This window comes from Salmo trutta, chromosome 6 (genome assembly GCF_901001165.1).
Source record: "Salmo trutta chromosome 6, fSalTru1.1, whole genome shotgun sequence".
Lineage (NCBI taxonomy): Eukaryota > Metazoa > Chordata > Actinopteri > Salmoniformes > Salmonidae > Salmo > Salmo trutta.
In genome coordinates, this window is record NC_042962.1 from 13,963,128 (window position 1) to 13,983,724 (window position 20,597).

Genomic DNA, 20,597 nt, shown 5'->3' on the forward strand with positions numbered 1-20,597 from the left:
GCCACAGCACTCAAGGGAGTGATTTAAAAAGCTTATTCTACATTCCCCAATGCACAAGTGGTTATCGCCACCTTTCTACCACAAAAAGACTTCCACCCTGCTACCATACAGCGGGTAAACGCAAGTATATCCCGTGACTGTGCCTCCAAACTAAATGTTTACCTGGCCCACCACTCCACCCTGGACTTGAACATCCTTTATGACCAGGTCCACCTCTATAAGGCAGCAGTGCCCACCTTCGACTGGACCCTAAAGGACATCGCCATCAACCGCAGCCCCAACACCTCACACAGGAGCAACAGATCAACAGATACCCCGCCCAGACCAGCGAGACACTCTCCCAGACCTGCAGGACCCCCCCCCAGACCTACACATAGAGGACCCACATCCAGACCACAGCACCACCAGCCACATCCACACCCCCACCCCAACCAATCAACACCTCCCCAAGTCAAACATGCCCACACCCCATTTAGGCCCCCTCAGATCAGACCTACGCCACTCCTGCCCACCCCATGCACTCCACTCCCGCAAAGAGGGCCTCAACATGAAAGTCACAAATACGCCCAGGCCATGAGCAGGCAAACAGACCCAACCCACACTCTAACACTAGCCCAAGCCAATGGCATGTACCAGATTCTCAGCAGGCTCTGCTCACACTTACTGGTCTGAGGCCAAACCACACGACTAACAACATTGGACACTTTATGGAACACAAAGCCTTCACTATCTCAGCCTGGAATATCCAAGGCCCGTGGCCATCTGCCTTTGACCTAAAGAGCAGCAACCTGGACTTGGAAAGGAAAGGATCTCAGAGAAAAATGGCCTCCTGTGTGCTACCTATATCCCCCCGCTAGAATCCCCATACTTTAATGAAGACAGCTTCTCCATCCTAGAGGGGGAGATCAATCATTTCCAGGCCCAGGGACATGTACTAGTTTGAGGCGACCTAAATGCCAGAACTGGACGAGAACCTGACACCCTCAGCACACAGGGGGACAAACACCTACCTGGAGGTGACAGCACTCCCTGCCTCATATGCCCCCCTAGGCACAACTACGACAACATTACCAACAAAAACTGGTCACAACTCCTGCAGCTCTGTCACACGCTGGGTATGTACATAGTCAATGGTAGTCTTCGAGGAGACTCCTACAGTAGGTACACCTATTATTCATCTCTTGGCAGTAGTACTGTAGAATACTTTATCACTGACCTCTACCCAGAGTCTCTCAGAGCATTTAGTCAGCCCACTGACACCCCTATCAGATCACAGCAAAATCACAGTCTACTTGAACAGAGCAATACTCAATCATGAGGCATCAAAGCCAAAGGAACTGAATAATATTAAGAAATGCTATAGATGGAAGGAAGGTAGTTTGGAAACCTACCAAAAACCAATTAGGCAACAACAAATTAAATTCCTTTAGACAACTTCCTGGGCAAAACGTTCCACTGTAATAGTGAAGGTGTAAACTTGGCAGTAGAAAACCTAAACAGTATATTTAACCTCTCAGCTTCCCTATCAAATCTAAAAATGTCAAACAGAAAACCAAAGAAAATTAACAAATGAGAAATGGTTTAATGAAGAATGCAAAATCCTAAGAAAGAAATTGAGAAACCTGTCCAACCAAAAACATAGAGACCCAGAAAACCTGAGTCTACACCTTCACTATGGTGAGTCACTAAAACAATACAGAAATACACTACGGAAAAAGAAGGAACAGCACATCTGAAATCAGCTCAATGTAATTGAAGAATCCACAGACTCTAACCACTTCTGGGAAAAATGCAAAACCCTAAACAAACAAGAGTTATCTATCCAAAACGGAGATGTATGGGTAAACTACTTCTCTAATCTTGTTGTACCAATAACAAAGAACAAAGAACAAAGAGCAAAAACATATACATGATCCAATACAGATCTTAGAATCAACTATTAAAGACTACCAGAACCCACTGGATTCTCCAATTACCTTGAATGAACAAAAGGACAAAATACAAACCCTCCAACCCAAAAAGGCCTGTGGTGTTGATGGTATCCTCAATGAAATGATCAAATATACAGACAACAAATTCCAATTGGCTATACTTAAACTCTAACATCATCCTCAGCTCTGGCATCTTCCCCAATATTTAGAACCAAGGACTGATCACCCCAATCCACAAAGGTGGAGACAAATTTGACCCCAATAACTTCCGGATGTTATGCATCAACAGCAACCTTGGGAAAATCATCTGCATTATCATTAACAGCGGACTCGTACATTTCCTCAGTGAAAACAATGTACTGAGCAAATGTCAAATTGGCTTTTTAACAAAATACCATACGACAGACCACCCTGCACACCCTAATAGACAAACAAACAAAAAGGCAGTCTTCTCATGCTTTTTTGATTTCAAAAAGATAAGACCCAATTTGAGGGTCTGCTATACAAATTGATGAAAAGTGGTGTTGGGGGAAAAACATACAACATTATAATATCCATGTACACAAACAACAAGTGTGCGGTTAAAATTGGCAAAAAACACACATTTCTTTCCACAGTGCCGTGGGATGAGACAGGGATGCAGCTTAAGCCCCACCCTCTTCAACATATATATTGTATTGAATACTCAGGGAGAACAAGGTGTAGATTCATGCACAGAGCGCGGCAGGTGTTTATTTCGCCTTGGTCATACACAGGTAGGCAAACAGGCAGGTGAATCAAAACTAGGACTATAACTGGTTCTCACAAATGAGCTAGGAACAGGCTTAGTAGAGTGAAAACGAACAATACCTCACAAAGGCACAAACAGAATGAACTGAACTAAATAAGGAGCTGATGAGACCAGGTGAGTAACTAACAGGTGAAATCAATGAACAAAAATGAAAGACAGGGCTACGTTCAAGAACACAACGAAACAGAACACAAGGTTGACTAAGAAAATAAATACAGAACCGTACATATATCAACGAATTGTCGAGGGCACTAGAGCAGTCTGCAGCACCCGGCCTCACCCTACAAGAATCTGAAGTCAAATGTCTACTGATGATGTGGTGCTTCTGTCCCCAACCAACGATGGCCTACAGCAGCACCTACAGCTGAAGTTGGAAGTTTACATACACTTAGGTTGGAGTCATTAAAACGAGTTTATCAATGACCATATTAGAGACACATTTTTCCCTCAGATTACACAGACCCACAAAGAATTTGTAAACAAACCCAATTTTGATAAACTCCCATATCTACTGGGTGAAATGCCACAGTGTGCCATCACAGCAGCAAGATTTGTAACCTGTTGTCACAAGAAAAGGGCAACCAGTGAAGAACAAACACCATTGTAAACTCATATTTACGTTTATTTATTTTCACTTTTGTACTTTAACTATTTGTACATATGACATTTGAAATGACTTTATTCTTTTGGAACTTTTGTGAGTGTTATGTTTAATGTACATTTTTATTGTTTATTTCACTTTTGTTTATTGCCAAATCAAGTGAAGTGGATCATGTTAACACAGCAAGAGAGCGAGAGATCTAGTCTCTGAGACCAGGCTGACTGTTGAGTCACTCTGTCACGCACACAGACCGACAGACACACCTCAGAGAGCAGAGGCGCAGCTCGTCTATCAACATCGACTTCTCCAGCCAAATCTCTCTGAAGGTTTCCCCTCGGAAATTGTGTGTGTGTGTGAGAATGCTAAGTGGACCACCCAGCTCTGCAGTTTCAGCTTGACCGGGCCATGGTCTTGCTTAGAACACACAGAGCATCTTTATGACTCATTGGCTTCCCCCTGGCCTGCCGTGTGTGTGTGTGTGTGTGTGTGTGTGTGTGTGTGTGTGTGTGTGTGTGTGTGAGAGAGAGATAGAGATAGAGAGGTTACATGCTGGTGTAGAGATTTGCTCCATACCCACCCAGGCCTGCTCCCTCTTATCCCAGAAAGACTGTTCCTTGTTGGGGCTTTAAATCACTGTGGGTCCTGGTCTGACTACAGGCCTACAAAACGGACATACAGATAGTAATAGGAGCCATGTCTTCCACAGGCATACTGTCTGTTATACACGCACACACACAAACAGTCTGAATTTCCCTAGTCCCTTTCCCCTGGGCTCCTCATCTCATTGTCTGTGTGGAGACAGAACTGGTTTAGGAGACAGACAGAGAGGGTTACTGGTTAAGAGGGTGAGTACCTCAATCAGCTATCATAATGACTGAACAACTACATAAATCAATTAGTGGGAAGCGGTTCCCCTAAACCAGGCTTTCCCAAACTCGGTCCTGGACCCCCCCTGGGTCCCCTCCTGGTTTTTTCCCTAGCACTACACAGCTGATTCCAGTAATCAAAGCTTGATGATGAGTTGGTTATTTGAATCAGCTGTGTAGTGCTAGGGCGAAAAAAACTAAACTTGCACCCAAGTCGGGCCCCAGGACCGAGTTTGGGAAAACCTACCCTAAACCACTGATGCAGGGGCCGAGATATTTCTATCCATGTAATGGTTCAGGTTAGGAGCTGGGGCAGTCAAATCTAATCCTAGATCTTTGGTTAAGGCAAACTTTTACCTTGGGAATTGGCTCTAAATGGAAGAAGCTATTTTGGTTATTTTAAGCACCGCAGTGATTCATGGTTTCCTGCTACCTGATGGAAACCACTAAACAAAAACCTCATGAGTTTGTGTGTGAAGTCTTACTGTTACGCTGCCAACTCTTCCTGCATCTCCTTTCATTTGCTCTCTCTCTTCAACTCATACCCACTTGTCTTTTTAGCTCTTGTTTTCCCATTTCCAATAATTATAATCTTTATGCGTTTTGTAATTGATGTTGTTGTTAGTTCTCTCTCTCAATTCAAAGGGGATTTATTAGCATGGTCTCTTTCAATTACGATGGGTATTATTAGCATGGGAAACATGTTTACATTACCAACGCAAGTGAAATCATAAACAATAAACAAAGGTGATGAGAAACAAACAATGTCAACAAAAACATTCCAAAATCTACAGTAAACATTGCACTCATACAGGTTTCAAAGGGATTAAAACGTTTCAAATGTTATTATCAGCCATGTACAGTGTTTTAACAATATGCAAATAGTTGTAGTACGTATAATAGGGGAAGATAAGGAAACAGATGAATATGGGTGGTATTTACAATGTTGTGTTCCACTGTTGCCCTTTTCTCATGGTAACGGGCCACACATCTTGCTGCTGTGATTGCACATTGCGGTATTTCGCCTAACAGATATGGGAGTTTATCAATGTTTGATTTGTTTTCAAATTCTTTATGGGTCTGTGTGATCTGTGGGAAATATGTCTCTCTCTCTCAATTCAATTTAAATTTAAGGGCATATTTGGCATGGGAAACACATGTTAACATTGCCAAATCAAGTGAAGTAGATAATAAACAAAAGTGAAATAAACAATAAAATGCAACAGTAAATATTACACTCACAAAAGTTCCAAAAAGAATAAAGACATACAATGGTGTTTGTTCTTCTATGTGCAGTGTGCACATAGACCTGGCTCTCAAGAGAAGACCGGCTGTGTACGACAGCCTTTCTCAATAGCAAGGCTATGCTCAACGAGTCTGTACATTGTCAAAGCTTTCCTTAAGTTTGGGTCAGTCACAGTGGTCAGGTATTCTGCCACTGTGTGCTCTCTGTTTAGGGCCAAATAGCATTCTATTTTGCTCAGTTTTTTTGTTAATTCTTTCCAATGTGTCAAGTAATTATATTTTTGTTTTCTCATGATTTGGTTGGGTCTAATTGTGTTGCTGTCCTGGGGCTCTGTGGGGTCTGTTTGTGAAGAGCCCCAGGACCAGCTTGCTTAGGGGACTCTTCTCCAGGTTCATCTCTCTGTAGGTGATGGCTTTGTTATGGAAGGTTTGGGAATCGCTTCCTTTTAGTTGGTTGTAGAATTTAACAGCTCTTTTCTGGATTTTGATAATTAGCAGCCTAATTCTGCTCTACATGCATTAATTGGTATTTTACGTTGTACACAGAGGATATTTTTGCAGAATTCTGCATGTAGAGTCTCAATTTGGTGTTTGTCCCATTTTATGAATTCTTGGTTGGTGAGCAGACCCCAAACCTCACAACCATAAAGGGCAATGGGTTCTATAACTGATTCAAGTATTTTTTAGGCAGATCCTAATTGGCATGTCACATTTTATGTTCCTTTAGATGGCATAGAAGGCCCTTCTTGCCTTGTCTCTCAGATCGTTCACAGCTTTGTGGAAGTTACCTGTGGCACTGATGTTTAGGCCGAGGTATGTATTGTTTTTTGTGTGCTCTAGGGCGACGGTGCCTAAATGGAATTTGTATTTGTGGTCCTGGCAACTGGACCTTTTTTGGAACACCATTATTTTTGTCTTACTGAGATTTACTGTCAGGGCCCAGGTCTGACAGAATCTGTGCAGAAGATCTGGGTGCTTGTCACGATCGTCGTAATGAGCGGACCAAGGCCCAGCGTGAGTTTAGTTCTACATATTTTTAATCTCCGTGAAACAAACAAAACAATAAAGAAACAACGAAACGTGAAGTCATGACGTGCACACAGGCAACTAAACACAAACAATATCCCACAAAACACAGGTGAGGAAATGGCTACCTAAATATGATCCCCAATCAGAGGCCACGATAAACAGCTGCCTCTAATTGGGAACCATATTAGCACCAACGTAGAAATAGACATACTAGAACACCCCCTAGTCACACCCTGACCTACTACACCATAGAGAACCAAGGGCTCTCTATGGTCAGGGCGTGACAGTACCCCCCCCCCCCAAAGGTGCGGACTCCGGCCGCAAAATCTGAAACCAAATGGGGATGGTAGGGGGGGTTATTAGTGTCAGTGGCGGCTCCGGTGCAGGTCGTAGCCCCGCCCAGACCCCGGATCCGGCCACCGCGCCGGGCTGAATACTGTGCCTGGACATCGGCACAAAGGAAGACTCCTGCCATGGACCTGGGTTGGATGCCGTGCCAGGACTGGGCACTGGCGCAAAGGAGGACTCCGGCCCTGGAGCTGGGTTGGATGCCGTGCCTGGACTGAGCACCAGCGCAAAGGAGGACTCCGGCCCTGGAGCTGGGTTGGACGCCATGCCTGGACTGGGCATCGGCACAGAGGAAGGCTCCCGCCCAGGAGCTGGACTGGACACCGTGCCTGGACTGAGCACCGGCGCAGAAGAAGGCTCCGGCCATGGAGCAGGACTGGGCATCGGCGCAGAGGAAGGCTCCGGCCTTGGAGCTGGACTGGACACCGTGCCTGGAAGCTCCGGACCGTGGACCGTCGCAGGAGGTTCCGGACCGTGGACCGTCGCTGGAGGTTCCGGACCGTGGACCGTCGCAGGAGGTTCCGGACCGTGGACCGTCGCAGGAGGTTCCGGACCGTGGACCGTCGCTGGAGGTTCCGGACCGTGGACCGTCGCCGGAAGCTCTGGACTGTGAATGCGCACTGGAGGCCTAGTGCGTGGAGCCGGTACAGGTGGCACCGGACTGGGGACACGCACTTCAGGGCGAGTGCGAGGAGCAGGCACAGGACGTACCGGACTGGGGACACGCACTTCAGGGCGAGTGCGAGAAGCAGGCACAGGACGTACCGGACTGGGGACACAGGTTGCACCAGACTGCTAACCGGATCCTCTGGTCGGATGTTGAGCAGAACACACTTGCACAACATCTCTCTCTCTCCCAACTTCTCCATTGCCTCCCTGACAGTCTCTGGCTCTTTCCGCGACTCAGCCGAGTATATGGATTCTTCAGTTACATTGAGCTGATTTTTGACGTGCTGTTCCTTCTTTTTCCGTAGTGTATTTCTGTATTGTTTTAGTGATTCACCATAGTGAAGGCATAAGCTCAGGTTTTCTGGGTCTCTATGTTTTTGGACAGAAAGGTTTCTCAATTTCTTTCTTAGGATTTTGCATTCTTCATCAAAACATTTGTCATTGTTCATTTTCTTCGGTTTTCTGTTTGACATTTTTAGATTTGATAGGGAAGCTGAGAGGTTAAATATACTGTTTAGGTTTTCTACTGCCAAGTTTACACCTTCACTATTACAGTGGAACGTTTTGTCCAGGAAGTTGTGTAAAAGGGATTGAATTTGTTGTTGCCTAATAGTTTTTGGTAGGTTTCCACACTACCTTCCCTCCATCTATAGCATTTCTTAATATTATTCAGTTCCTTTGGCTTTGATGCCTCATGATTGAGTATTGCTCTGTTCAAGTAGACTGATTTTGCTGTGATCTGATAGGGGTGTCAGTGGGCTGACTGAACGCTCTGAGAGACTCTGGGTAGAGGTCAGTGAAAAAGTATTCTACAGTACTACTGACAAGAGATGAGCTGTAGGTGTACCTACTGTAGGAGTCCCCTCGAAGCCTACCATTGACAATGTCCATACCCAGCATGCGACAGAGCTGCAGGAGTTGTGACCAGTTTTTGTTGGTAATGTTGTCGTAATTGTGCCTAGGGGGGCATATGGGGGAGGGAATTCTGTCACCTCCAGGCAGGTGTTTGTCCCCCTGTGTGCTGAGGGTGTCAGGTTCTTGTCCGGTTCTGGCATTTAGGTCGCCACAGACTAGTACATGTCCCTGGGCCTGGTAATGATTGATTTCCCCCTTCAGGATGGAGAAGCTGTCTTCATTAAAGTGTGGGGGGATATAGGTAGCACACAGATATAGAGGTCTCTCTCCTCTTCGCTCTCTTCTCTCTCACTGATAAACGATAGCCCAGCGGAGATGATACAACAGCCATAACATACACACAAACAGCAGGAGAGGATCACAGCCACCTCTACCATGAGAGGGCCGGGGGGGAGCAGGAAGAAAACAGAGGAACAAAAAGAGGGGGAGGGAGGAATGGAGCTATTTTGTAAGGCCTTGGAGACCTGAGTCCGGATATGGCTTTTATGCTAGGGAGAGTCAATTACTTCCCTCCTCACACACACACACACACACACACACACACACACACACACACACACACACACACACACACACACGTAACTGTCACAGTTGTTTGACGTGGAAACATGACTAAAAAAGGGAATGAAAATATTCTAGGAGACTTTAAGAGTACATTGTATGAATGAAGGGACAGATGGAGGCAGTGTGTATATATATATATATATATATATCCACAGTGAGGGAAAAAACTATTTGATTCCCTGCTGATTTTGTACGTTTGCCCACTGACAAAGAAATTATCAGTCTATAATTTTAATGGTAGGTTTATTTGAACAGTGAGAGACAGAATAACAACAAAATAATCCAGAAAAACGCATGTCAAAAATGTTATAAATTGATTTGCATTTTAATGAGGGAAATAAGTATTTGACCCCTCTGCAAAACATGACTTAGTACTTGGTGGCAAAACCCTTATTGGCAATCAAAGAGGTCAGACGTTTCTTGTAGTTGGCCACCAGATTTGCACACATCTCAGGAGGGATGTTGTCCCACTCCTCTTTGCAGATCTTCTCCAAGTAATTAAGGTTTCGAGGCTGACGTTTGGCAACTCGAACCTTCAGCTCCCTCCACAGATTGAGCAGGGGGACCTTGCGGGCGCTGCAGGATTTCAGTCCTTCACGGCGTAGTGTGTTACCAATTGTTTTCTTGGTGACTATGGTCCCAGCTGCCATGAGATCATTGACAAGATCCTCCAGTGTAGTTCTGGGCTGATTCCTCACCGTTCTCATGATCATTGCAACTCCACGAGATGAGATCTTGCATGGAGCCCCAGGCCGAGGGAGACTGACAGTTCTTTTGTGTTTCTTCCATTTGCGAATAATCGCGCCAACTGTTGTCACCTTCTCACCAAGCTGCTTGGCGATGGTCTTGTAGCCCATTCCAGCCTTGTGTAGGTCTACAATCTTGTCCCTGACATCCTTGGAGAGGTCTTTGGTCTTGGCCATGGTGGAGAGTTTGGAATCTGATTGATTTAATGCTTCTGTGGACAGCTGTCTTTTATACAGGTAACAAACTGAGATTAGGAGCACTCCCTTTAAGTGTGCTCCTAATCTCAGCTTGTTACCTGTATAAAAGACACCTGGGAGCCAGAAATCTTTCTGATTGAGAGGGGGTCAAACACTTATTTCCCTCATTAAAATGAAAATCAATTTATAACATTTTTGACACGACTTTTTTGGTGTTATTCTGTCTCTCACTGTTCAAATAAACCTACCATTAAAATTATAGACTGATCATTTCTTTGTCAGTGGGCAAACGTACAAAATCAGCAGGGGATCAAATACCTTTTTCCCCTCACTGTATACACATACATACAGTTGAAGTGGGAAGTTTACATACACCTTAGCCAAATACATTTAAAACTCAGTTTTTCACAATTTCTTACATTTAATCCTAGTAAGAATTCCCTGTCTTAGGTCAGTTAGGATCCCCAATTAATTTTAAGAATGTGAAATGTCAGAATAATAGTAGAGAGAATGATTTATTTCAGCTTCTATTTCTTTCATCACATTCCCAGTGGATCAGAAGTTTACATACACTCAATTAGTATTTGGTAGCATTGCCTTTAAATTGTTTAACTTGGGTCAAACGTTTGGGGTAGCCTTCCACAAGCTTCCCACAATAACTTGGGTGAATTTTTGCCCATTCCTCCTGACAGAGCTGGTTTAACTGAGTCAGGTTTGTAGGCCTCCTTGCTCGCACACGCTTTTCAGTTTTGCCCACACATTTTCTATAGGATTGAGGTCAGGGCTTTGTGATGGCCACTCCAATATCTTGACTTTGTTGTCCTTAAGCCATTTTGCCACAACTTTGGAAGTATGCTTGGGGTCATTGTCCATTTGGAAGACCCATTTGCGACCAAGCTTTAACTTCCTGACTGATGTCTTGAGATGTTGCTTCAATATATCCACATCATTTTCCTACCTCATGATGCCATCTATTTTGTGAAGTGCACCAGTCCCTCCTGCAGCAAAGCACCCCCACAACATGATGCTGCCACCCCCGTGCTTCACGGTTGGGATGGTGTTCTTCGGCTTGCAAGCCTCCCCCTTTTTCCTCCAAACATAACGATGGTGATTATGGCCAAACAGTTCTATTTTTGTTTCATCAGACCAGAGGACATTTCCCCAAAAAATACGATCTTTGTCCACATGTGCAGTTGCAAACCGTAGTCTGGCTTTTTTATGGCGGTTTTGGAGCAGTGGCTTCTTCCTTGCTGAGCAGCCTTTCAGGTTATTTCGACATAGGACTCGTTTTACTGTGGATATAGATACTTTTGTACCTGTTTCCTCCAGCATCTTCACAAGGTCCTTTGCTGTTGTTCTGGGATTGATTTGCACTTTTTGCACCAAAGTACGTTCATCTCTAGGACACAGAACGCATCTCCTTCCTGAGTGGTATGACAGCTGCATGGTCCCATGGTGTTTATACTTGCGTACTATTGTTTGTACAGATGAACGTGGTACCTTCAGGTGTTTGGAAATTGCTCCCAAGGATGAACCAGACTTGTGGAGGTCTACAATTGTTTTCTGAGGTCTTGTCTTGGCTGATGTCAAGCAAAGACGCACTGAGTTTGAAGGTAGGCCTTGAAATACATCTGCAGGTACACCTCCAATTGACTCAAATGATGTCAATTAGCCTATCAGAAGCTTCTAAAGCCATGACATCATTTTCTGGAATTTTCCAAGCTGTTTAAAGGCACAGTCAACTTAGTGTATGTAAACTTCTGACCCACTGGAAATGTGATAGAGTGAATTATAAGTGAAATAATCTGTCTGTAAACAATTGTTGGAAAAATTACTTGTGTCATGCACAAGGTAGATGTCCTAACCGACTTGCCAAAACTATAGTTTGTTAACAAGAAATTTGTGGAGTGGTTGAAAAACGAGTTTTAATGACTCCAACCTACGTGTATGTAAACTTCCGACTTCAACTGTGTGTGTGTGTGTGTGTGTGTGTGTGTGTGTGTGTGTGTGTGTGTGTGTGGGGTGGGATAATAGCAGTAAGTGAGTCATGATTTTGACATTTCCATGTGGTGCGGTGTATTCCACTAACCACTCTGAGATCCATGCCAAGATTTTATGATCTACAGTCATTTACGATTTTATGATCTACAGTCATTTACTAACAGCTATTAAAAAACAACCAGATCCTTTATAGTCAGCACCAAGCCCAACACACCCCAAGCCCAACACACCCCAAGCCCAACACACAGTCCTACGCTCTCCTTCCTCCCTGTGTGTGTGTCCTACATGAAGCAGATGCAGAATAGGATGTGTGTGCGAGTGTGTCTCTTACCTGCAGCAGATGACGGCCTTGCAGGACAGGGCGAGGTCTAGGAAGGCTTGGCGGAGCTCGAAGGACAGGGCGTATTTCAGGGTCTGTCCATCGATGATCAGAGCCAACTCATTCTCCTTCCTCAGAGAGTCACCCAGAGACGTACAGTGGGCTGTCAGGGTGGCACGTGTTGCCTGGGGAGGGCAAGAGAAAGAGGGGGTTCAACACACACACACGGTATATATTCTTCATCTACAGGTTTTAAGCAGAAATGGAGATGCAAAAGTATACAATCGAAAATCAACACACACACACACTTCTTACACGTACATGAACAGGCCGGAGGGACTGAGAAAGAGTGAAGAAAGAGGGAGAGTGAAAGCAGGAGGCAAAGAGGAGAGAGTGAGACAGAGGGGCAAAGAGGAGAGAGTGAGACAGAGGGGCAAAGAGGAGAGAGTGAGACAGTAGAGGGACAAAGAGGAGAGAGTGAGACAGTAGAGGGACAAAGAGGAGAGAGTGAGACAGTAGAGGGAGAAATATAGCCCAATATTGTGAAAGGGAAGGACTGAGTGAGGCAGGGAGAAGGAGATATCCATATCTTAATAACGGAGGTTGCTGCTCGGGGCAATATAAACCTCTATACATCAGTAGCAGCACAATCTGAAGTCTGAAGCACACAGTTAAATACATACGCTGATACCCAGGCACACAGTTAAATACATACGCTGATACCCAGGCACACAGTTAAATACATACGCTGATACTCAGGCACACATCTCACACACACACACTTTATGCGTGCAGTCCTGGTTGTGTTTGTTGGACCTGTTTATGGGGCTGTAGTTTGGGGCAGTTTTGAAGGAGTTGTTGATAATAAAGGAACAGACTAATAGAGAAAACAAACATCCCATCGCCTCTAATGAGAACCATGTGGCCAGGCAGACACACAACACCAACACACAGCCCACACACACTTACAGGAGAATGAACACACACACACACACACACACACACACACACACACACACTTACAGGAGAATGAACACACACACACACACACACACACACACACACGAGAACGAACACACAGCCCACACACACTTACAGGAGAACAAACACACACACAGCCCACACACACTTACAGGAGAACAAACACACACACACTTACAGGAGAACAAACACACACACAGCCCACACACACTTACAGGAGAACAAACACACACACAGCCCACACACACTTACAGGAGAACAAACACACACACACACAAACACACACACACACACACAGGATACATACTTAATCCATACACACACTTGAGTAATACAAGACTTAATCCACACACAAACACAGATTTACAGAACATGTATACACTGTACATTCAAACTGTAAACAGACACACACTTTCACAATGTTCAGTATATAACATCAGATAGATGTAGACATTCAAAACCACAGTCCCAGGCACAAACACAGACATTGATCGTCCTTTATGGATTCAATGAACCCACAGCGAAGACAGGATTATTTCCAGTCAGATGACCCCAGCTCATCCCTGTGATCTGAACTGATATGACTCCTCTGTCAACTGACCAGAGTGTGGGAGAAACTACACACTAATCACACACACACACACACTCCCTTTCTTTCGCCCAGACCAACATTCTTTTTGCCCCCTGCTTACCTCCAAAATGTATACACACACACACACACACACACACACACACACACACACACACACACACACACACACACAGCAACGTGCAGTCGCTCCTCTCTCTTGAAAAATCTCCTCTCTTGTTCTCTCAGCCTTGGACTGTGTTTCTCTTCTAGTCCAGAATTCCTGTTTGCATTTACCTTCTCCCAAACAAGGGGAGAGTAAAACAAAGAGAATGAAAGGATATTACCGGTTGTCAGAGTTCTGCAAATCAAAGTCCCTGTGTGTGTGTGAGACTGTGTGAAAATGTGAGCGTGTGCTTGTGTTTAGGGGCACAGTCAGATAAAGTCCCATCCATCGGCCCCAGCAGAATCTCCTCATTCTGGGAATCACAGACTAAACACAAACATCACATTTTCTCTAAGCAATAAAAATGTAATACATCTATAAAATGTACATTTACATTTTAGTAACATAGTAGATGCTCTAATCCAGAGGGACTTGCATTCATAAATTAACCTTCAACAATTTTTAGGTAAGAACCTCAATTAAAAAAATGAAGAACCTTGTGCCTGTTGTCAGGATTACTTCATCTAACACCCACACTGTTATTATGAGATAGTTTGGTGTAGAGGGGCGTCACACTGTTATTATGAGATAGTTTGGTGTAGAGGGGCGTCACACTGTTATTATGAGATAGTTTGGTGTAGAGGGGCGTCACACTGTTATTATGAGGTAGTTTGGTGTAGAGGGGCGTCACACTGTTATTATGAGGTAGTTTGGTGTAGAGGGGCGTCATAATATCATGAGATAGTTTGGTGTAGAGGGGCGTCACACTGTTATTATGAGATAGTTTGGTGTAGAGGGGCGTCACACTGTTATTATGAGGTAGTTTGGTGTAGAGGGGCGTCACACTGTTATTATGAGGTAGTTTGGTGTAGAGGGGCGTCATAATATCATGAGATAGTTTGGTGTAGAGGGGCGTCACACTGTTATTATGAGATAGTTTGGTGTAGAGGGGCGTCACACTGTTATTATGAGATAGTTTGGTGTAGAGGGGCGTCACACTGTTATTATGAGGTAGTTTGGTGTAGAGGGGCGTCACACTGTTATTATGAGATAGTTTGGTGTAGAGGGGCGTCATAATATCATGAGATAGTTTGGTGTAGAGGGGCGTCACACTGTTATTATGAGATAGTTTGGTGTAGAGGGGCGTCACACTGTTATTATGAGGTAGTTTGGTGTAGAGGGGCGTCACACTGTTATTATGAGATAGTTTGGTGTAGAGGGGCGTCATAATATCATGAGATAGTTTGGTGTAGAGGGGCGTCACACTGTTATTATGAGATAGTTTGGTGTAGAGGGGCGTCATAATATCATGAGATATTACAGCCTACCTACATCATCACAGTTACAGTCCCCAAGCAATAACCAACACACTGCGCTACTCTCTCACACACACACACACACACACACACACACACACACACACACACACACACACACACCTCAATGAGTCCAACTGGAAGCAAACAGTGTAATGGCCTAACACATTGGTGCTAATAACCCACTGCTACTTGTCACAGCAGAGAGACAAGCACACACACACACACACAAACACACTCGCTAACAGAGCTGAAACTAACACATATTAACTGATTAGAAATCATTGTCAAACAGTCATTAGTAAACTGTTTGTAAATCATCATACATCATTGCTTTATGTCACTTTTAACACCCCATATCTTTCTTAATGTAAAACTAACCATTTGGATTGTAATGCATATCCACAGTTAAGAGATACTGCAGACTGTAAAATGACCGGCATCTCTGAAGTCACTGCATGAATTCCTCTCTCATCCAAATAACTCCCTATTTTTGGGGGCAATCAAGCAAGTACTGTACATTTTCCCATGTCACCGAATGACAGATCTCTCAGTAAAGGCATTTTCAGTTCCAAACAAAATGTTATTTTTCATATGCATCTGCGCTGGGAACAGGCTTGAACACAGATTCACACACACTTGCACATAGGTGCACATTTGCACACACACGCTGCAAACCTTTCTCTCAGGCTCTTGTGTGGAATCTTCTCAGGTTTATATTTAGAGCTGGGAAGAAAGGTTCAGATGGTGTGACATATCACAGATCACCTTCTCTCAGCGCACGCACACGCACACACACGCACGCACACACAGACACACGCGCAAGAGAAAATGAGGGAGTTGGGTACGGTAGTGAGGCAGTGAGGTCAGAGTAGAATGAGTAAGGGGGGTATGTGAGGGAGAGGGGGGGTATGTGAGGGAGAGGGGGCATTGGTTAGTATGAAGGGGGTATATGAGGGGGGTATATGAGGGGGTGTGGTTAGTATCTGGGAGGGGGGTGTATGAGGGAGAGGGGGGTATATGAGGGAGAGGGGGGTATATGAGGGGGGTATGGTTAGTATGTGGGAGGGGGGTATATGAGCCGGAGGGGGGTATGTGAGGGAGAGGGGGGTATATGAGGGGGGTATGGTTAGTATGTGTGAGGGGGGTATATGGGGGGTATGGTTAGCATGTGAGGGGGGTATATGAGGCGGAGGGGGGTATGTGAGGGAGAGGGGGGTATGTGAGGGAGAGGGGGTATGGTTAGCATGTGTGAGGGGGGTATGGTTAGTATGTGTGAGGGGGTATATGGGGGGGTATATGGTTAGTATGTGGGAGGGGGGTATATGAGCCGGAGGGGGGTATGTGAGGGAGAGGGGGGTATATGAGGGGGGTATGGTTAGTATGTGTTCGGGGGGGTATATGGGGGGTATGGTTAGCATGTGTGAGGGGGTATATGAGGGGGGTATGGTTAGTATGTGTGAGGGGGTATATGTGGGGTATGGTTAGTATGTGTGAGGGGGTATGGTTAGTATGTGTGAGGGGGTATATGAGGGAGAGGGGGGTATATGAGGGAGAGGGGGGTATATGAGGGGGGTATATATGGGGGGTATGGTTAGCATGTGTGAGGGGGTATGGTTACTATGTGTGAGGGGGGTATATGGGGGGGTATGGTTAGCATGTGTGAGGGGGGTATATGGGGGGTATGGTTAGCATGTGTGAGGGGGGTATATGGGGGGGCATGGTTAGCATGTGTGAGGGGGGTATATGGGGGGTATGGTTACAATGTGTGAGGGGGGTATGGTTAGTATGTGTGAGGGGGTATATGGGGGGGTATGGTTAGTATGTGTGAGGGGGTATATGGGGGGTATGGTTAGTATGTGTGAGGGGGTATGGTTAGCATGTGTGAGGGGGTATATGGGGGGGTATAGTTAGTATGTGTGAGGGGGTATATGGGGGTATGGTTAGCATGTGTGAGGGGGTATATGGGGGGTATGGTTAGTATGTGTGAGGGGGTATATGGGGGTATGGTTAGCATGTGTGAGGGGGTATATGTGGGGGTATGGTTAGCATGTGTGAGGGGGTATATGTGGGGGTATGGTTAGCATGTGTGAGGGGGTATATGGGGGTATGGTTAGCATGTGTGAGGGGGTATATGGGGGGTATGGTTAGCATGTGTGAGGGGGGTATGGTTAGTATGTGGGAGGGTGGGTGATAGGGGGGTATGGTTAGTATGTGTGAGGGGGTATATGGGGGTATGGTTAGTATGTGTGAGGGGGTATATGGGGGTATGGTTAGCATGTGTGAGGGGGTATATGGGGGGTATGGTTAGCATGTGTGAGGGGGGTATGGTTAGCATGTGGGAGGGTGGGTGATGGGGGGTATGGTTAGCATGTGTGAGGGGGGTGATAGGGGGGTATGGTTAGCATGTGGGAGGGGGGTATGGTTAGCATGTGGGAGGGGGGTGATAGGGGGGTATGGTTAGTATGTGGGAGGGGGGTATGGTTAGCATGTGGGAGGGTGAGTGGGTGAATGAGTAAAAAGGGGGAGGGTGGTGAGAGGGGGGAGGAGACAGACATGCTCATATCTAACTAAAGTGCAGATTCTGTCACCAGTGAGATTTAATACAGCGCTTAATTTTCAGCCAAGGATCTGTACAAACAAACACCCCCTGCACACATCCCCCTGCAAAGACACACACACACACACACACACACACACACACACACACACACACACACACACACACGGCTGGTATAAAGTTTAACCATAAATAGTGAGACTATACAAGTGACTACATAGTGTCTTTATCAAAGTGGGAAGTGTTTTATCCACATGGTGAGAAGTATGTTTACACCCCTTCAAATTACTGGATTCTGCTACTTCAGCCACACCCGCTGCTGACCGGTGTATCAAATCGAGAACACAGCCATGCATTCTCCATAGACAAACATTGGCAGTAGAATGGCCTTACTGAAGAGCTCAGTGACTTTCAACGTGGCACGTAGGATGCCACTGTTCCAACAAGTCACTGTTCCAAATTCTGCCCTTCTAGAGCTGCCCCGCTCAACTGTAAGTGCTGTTATTGTGAAGTGGAAACATCTAGGAGCAACAACGGCTCAGCCACAAAGTGGTAGGCCACACAAGCCCCCAGAATAGGACCGCCGAGTATTGAAGCGCGTAGCACATAAAAAATTGTCTGTCCTTGGTTCCAACACTCACTACCGAAGGTCCAAACTGTCTCTAGAAGCAACGTCAGCACAAGAACTGTTCGTCGGGAGCTTCATGAAATGGGTTTCTATGGCCGAGCAGCCGCACACAAGCCTAAGATCACCATGTGCAATGCCAAGCGTCGGCTGGAGTGGTGTAAAGTTCACCGCCACTGGACTCTGGAGCAGTGGAATTGAGTTCTCTAAAGTGATGAATCACACTTCAACATCTGGCAGTCCAACAGACAAATCTGCGTTTGTCCAAATGCATAGTGCCAACTGTAAAGTTCGGTGGAGGAGGAATAATGGTCTGGGGCTGTTTTTCATGTTTCGGGCTAGACTCCTTAGTTCCAGTGAAGGGAAATCTCAATGCTACAGCATACAATGACATTCTAGAAAATTCTGTGCTTCCAACTTTGTGGCAACAGTTTGGGGAAGGCCCTTTCCTGTTTCAGCATGACAATGCCCCTGTGCACAAAGTCCATACAGAAATGGTTTGTCGAGATCGGTGTGGAAGAACTTGACTGATGCTTGGCTCAACCCCATCAAACACCTTTGGGATGAATTTGAATGCTGACTGCGAGCCAGGCCAAATCGCCCAACATCAGCACCCGACCTCACTAATGCTCGTGGCTGAATGGAAGCAAGTCCCAGCAGCAATGTTCCAACATCTAGTGGAAAGCCTTTCCATATGAGTGGAGGCTGTCAGACCAGCAAAGGGGGGACCAACTATGTATTAATGCCCATGATTTTGGAATGAGATGGTCGACGAGCAGGTGTCCACATACTTTTGGCTATGTAGTGCGTGTGTGACGATTAATGAGCAGCACAGTGAAGAGGTTTGTGTTTGACTTGGGCGGTGAGACAGGACAGAGGGGGTTGTTGGTAAGATTGATGAAATGGATTTCCAACACTATGAGCCTGATCTGTAAAAGCCACCACCTCTACTGTAAAGACTGGTGTGAGTGTGTGTGTGTGTGTGTGTGATATATTTAATATAAAGGTGACAGATGGACCTGTCACTGAGTAACCGTCACAGACCGCCATGTTTACCCAGGAGGCATTGCTTAGAGGGTTTGTTATGACGAAAGGGAGCGCCAAAAGGAGATCACATTACCCTCCTCACTCATCACCCTCAGATGGCTCCATATATCCCTCTCTCCAGTACCTCTTCCTCTACCCCTCTCTCCAGTACCTCTACCCCTCTCTCCATTAACCTCTACCCCTCCTCTAACCCCCTATCTCCAGTTTCCTCTAACCCCTCTTCCTCCAGTAACCTCGACCCCTCTCTCCAGTACCTCTACGCACCTTTCTTCCAGTACCCTCTACAACCCTCTCATCCAGTACTCTACCCCTCTCTCCAGTACCTCTACCCCTCTCTCCAGTACCTCTACCCCTCTCTCCAGTACCTCTACCCCTCTCTCCAGTACTTCTAGCCATCTCTCCAGTACCTCTTCCTCTACCCCTCTCTCCAGTACCTCTTCCTCTACCCCTCTCTCCAGTACCTCTACCCCCTCTCCAGTACCTCTACCCCTCTCTCCAGTACCTCTACCCCTCTCTCCAGTACCTCTACCCCTCCTCTCCAGTACCTCTATCCCTCTGTCCAGTACTTCTAGCCATCTCTCCAGTACCTCTTCCTCTACCCCTCTCTCCAGTACCTCTACCCCTCTCTCCAGTACCTCTACCCCTCTCTCCAGTACCTCTTCCTCTACCCCTCTCTCCAGTACCTCTACCCCTCTCTCCAGTACCTCTACCCCTCTCTCCAGTACCTCTTCCTCTACCCCTCTCTCCAGTACCTCTACCCCTCTCTCCAGTACCTCTACCCCTCTCTCCAGTACCTCTACCCCTCTCTCCAGTACCTCTACCCCTCTCTCCAGTACCTCTACCCCTCTCTCCAGTACCTCTACCCCTCTCTCCAGTACCTCTATCCCTCTCTCCAGTACCTCTACCCCTCTCTCCAGTACCTCTATCCCTCTGTCCAGTACTTCTAGCCATCTCTCCAGTACCTCTTCCTCTACCCCTCTCTCCAGTACCTCTACCCCTCTCTCCAGTACCTCTACCCCTCTCTCCAGTACCTCTTCCTCTACCCCTCTCTCCAGTACCTCTCCCTCTACCTCTCTCCAGTACCTCTACCCCTCTCTCCAGTACCTCTAACC

The 20,597-nt window shown here is 46.0% G+C and overlaps 1 protein-coding gene across 3 annotated transcripts in view; it reads right to left on the reverse strand.

Moving 5' to 3' along the window:
- Positions 1-20,597, reverse strand: part of LOC115195482 (phospholipid-transporting ATPase IB) — a 102,329-nt gene that overhangs the window by 31,956 nt on the left and 49,776 nt on the right. For all 3 annotated transcript variants that reach the window (XM_029755365.1, XM_029755366.1, XM_029755367.1), the window contains one exon: positions 12,235-12,407. In XM_029755365.1, coding sequence (XP_029611225.1) covers positions 12,235-12,407 — 173 coding nt within the window. The remainder of the gene's footprint in view (positions 1-12,234; positions 12,408-20,597) is intronic.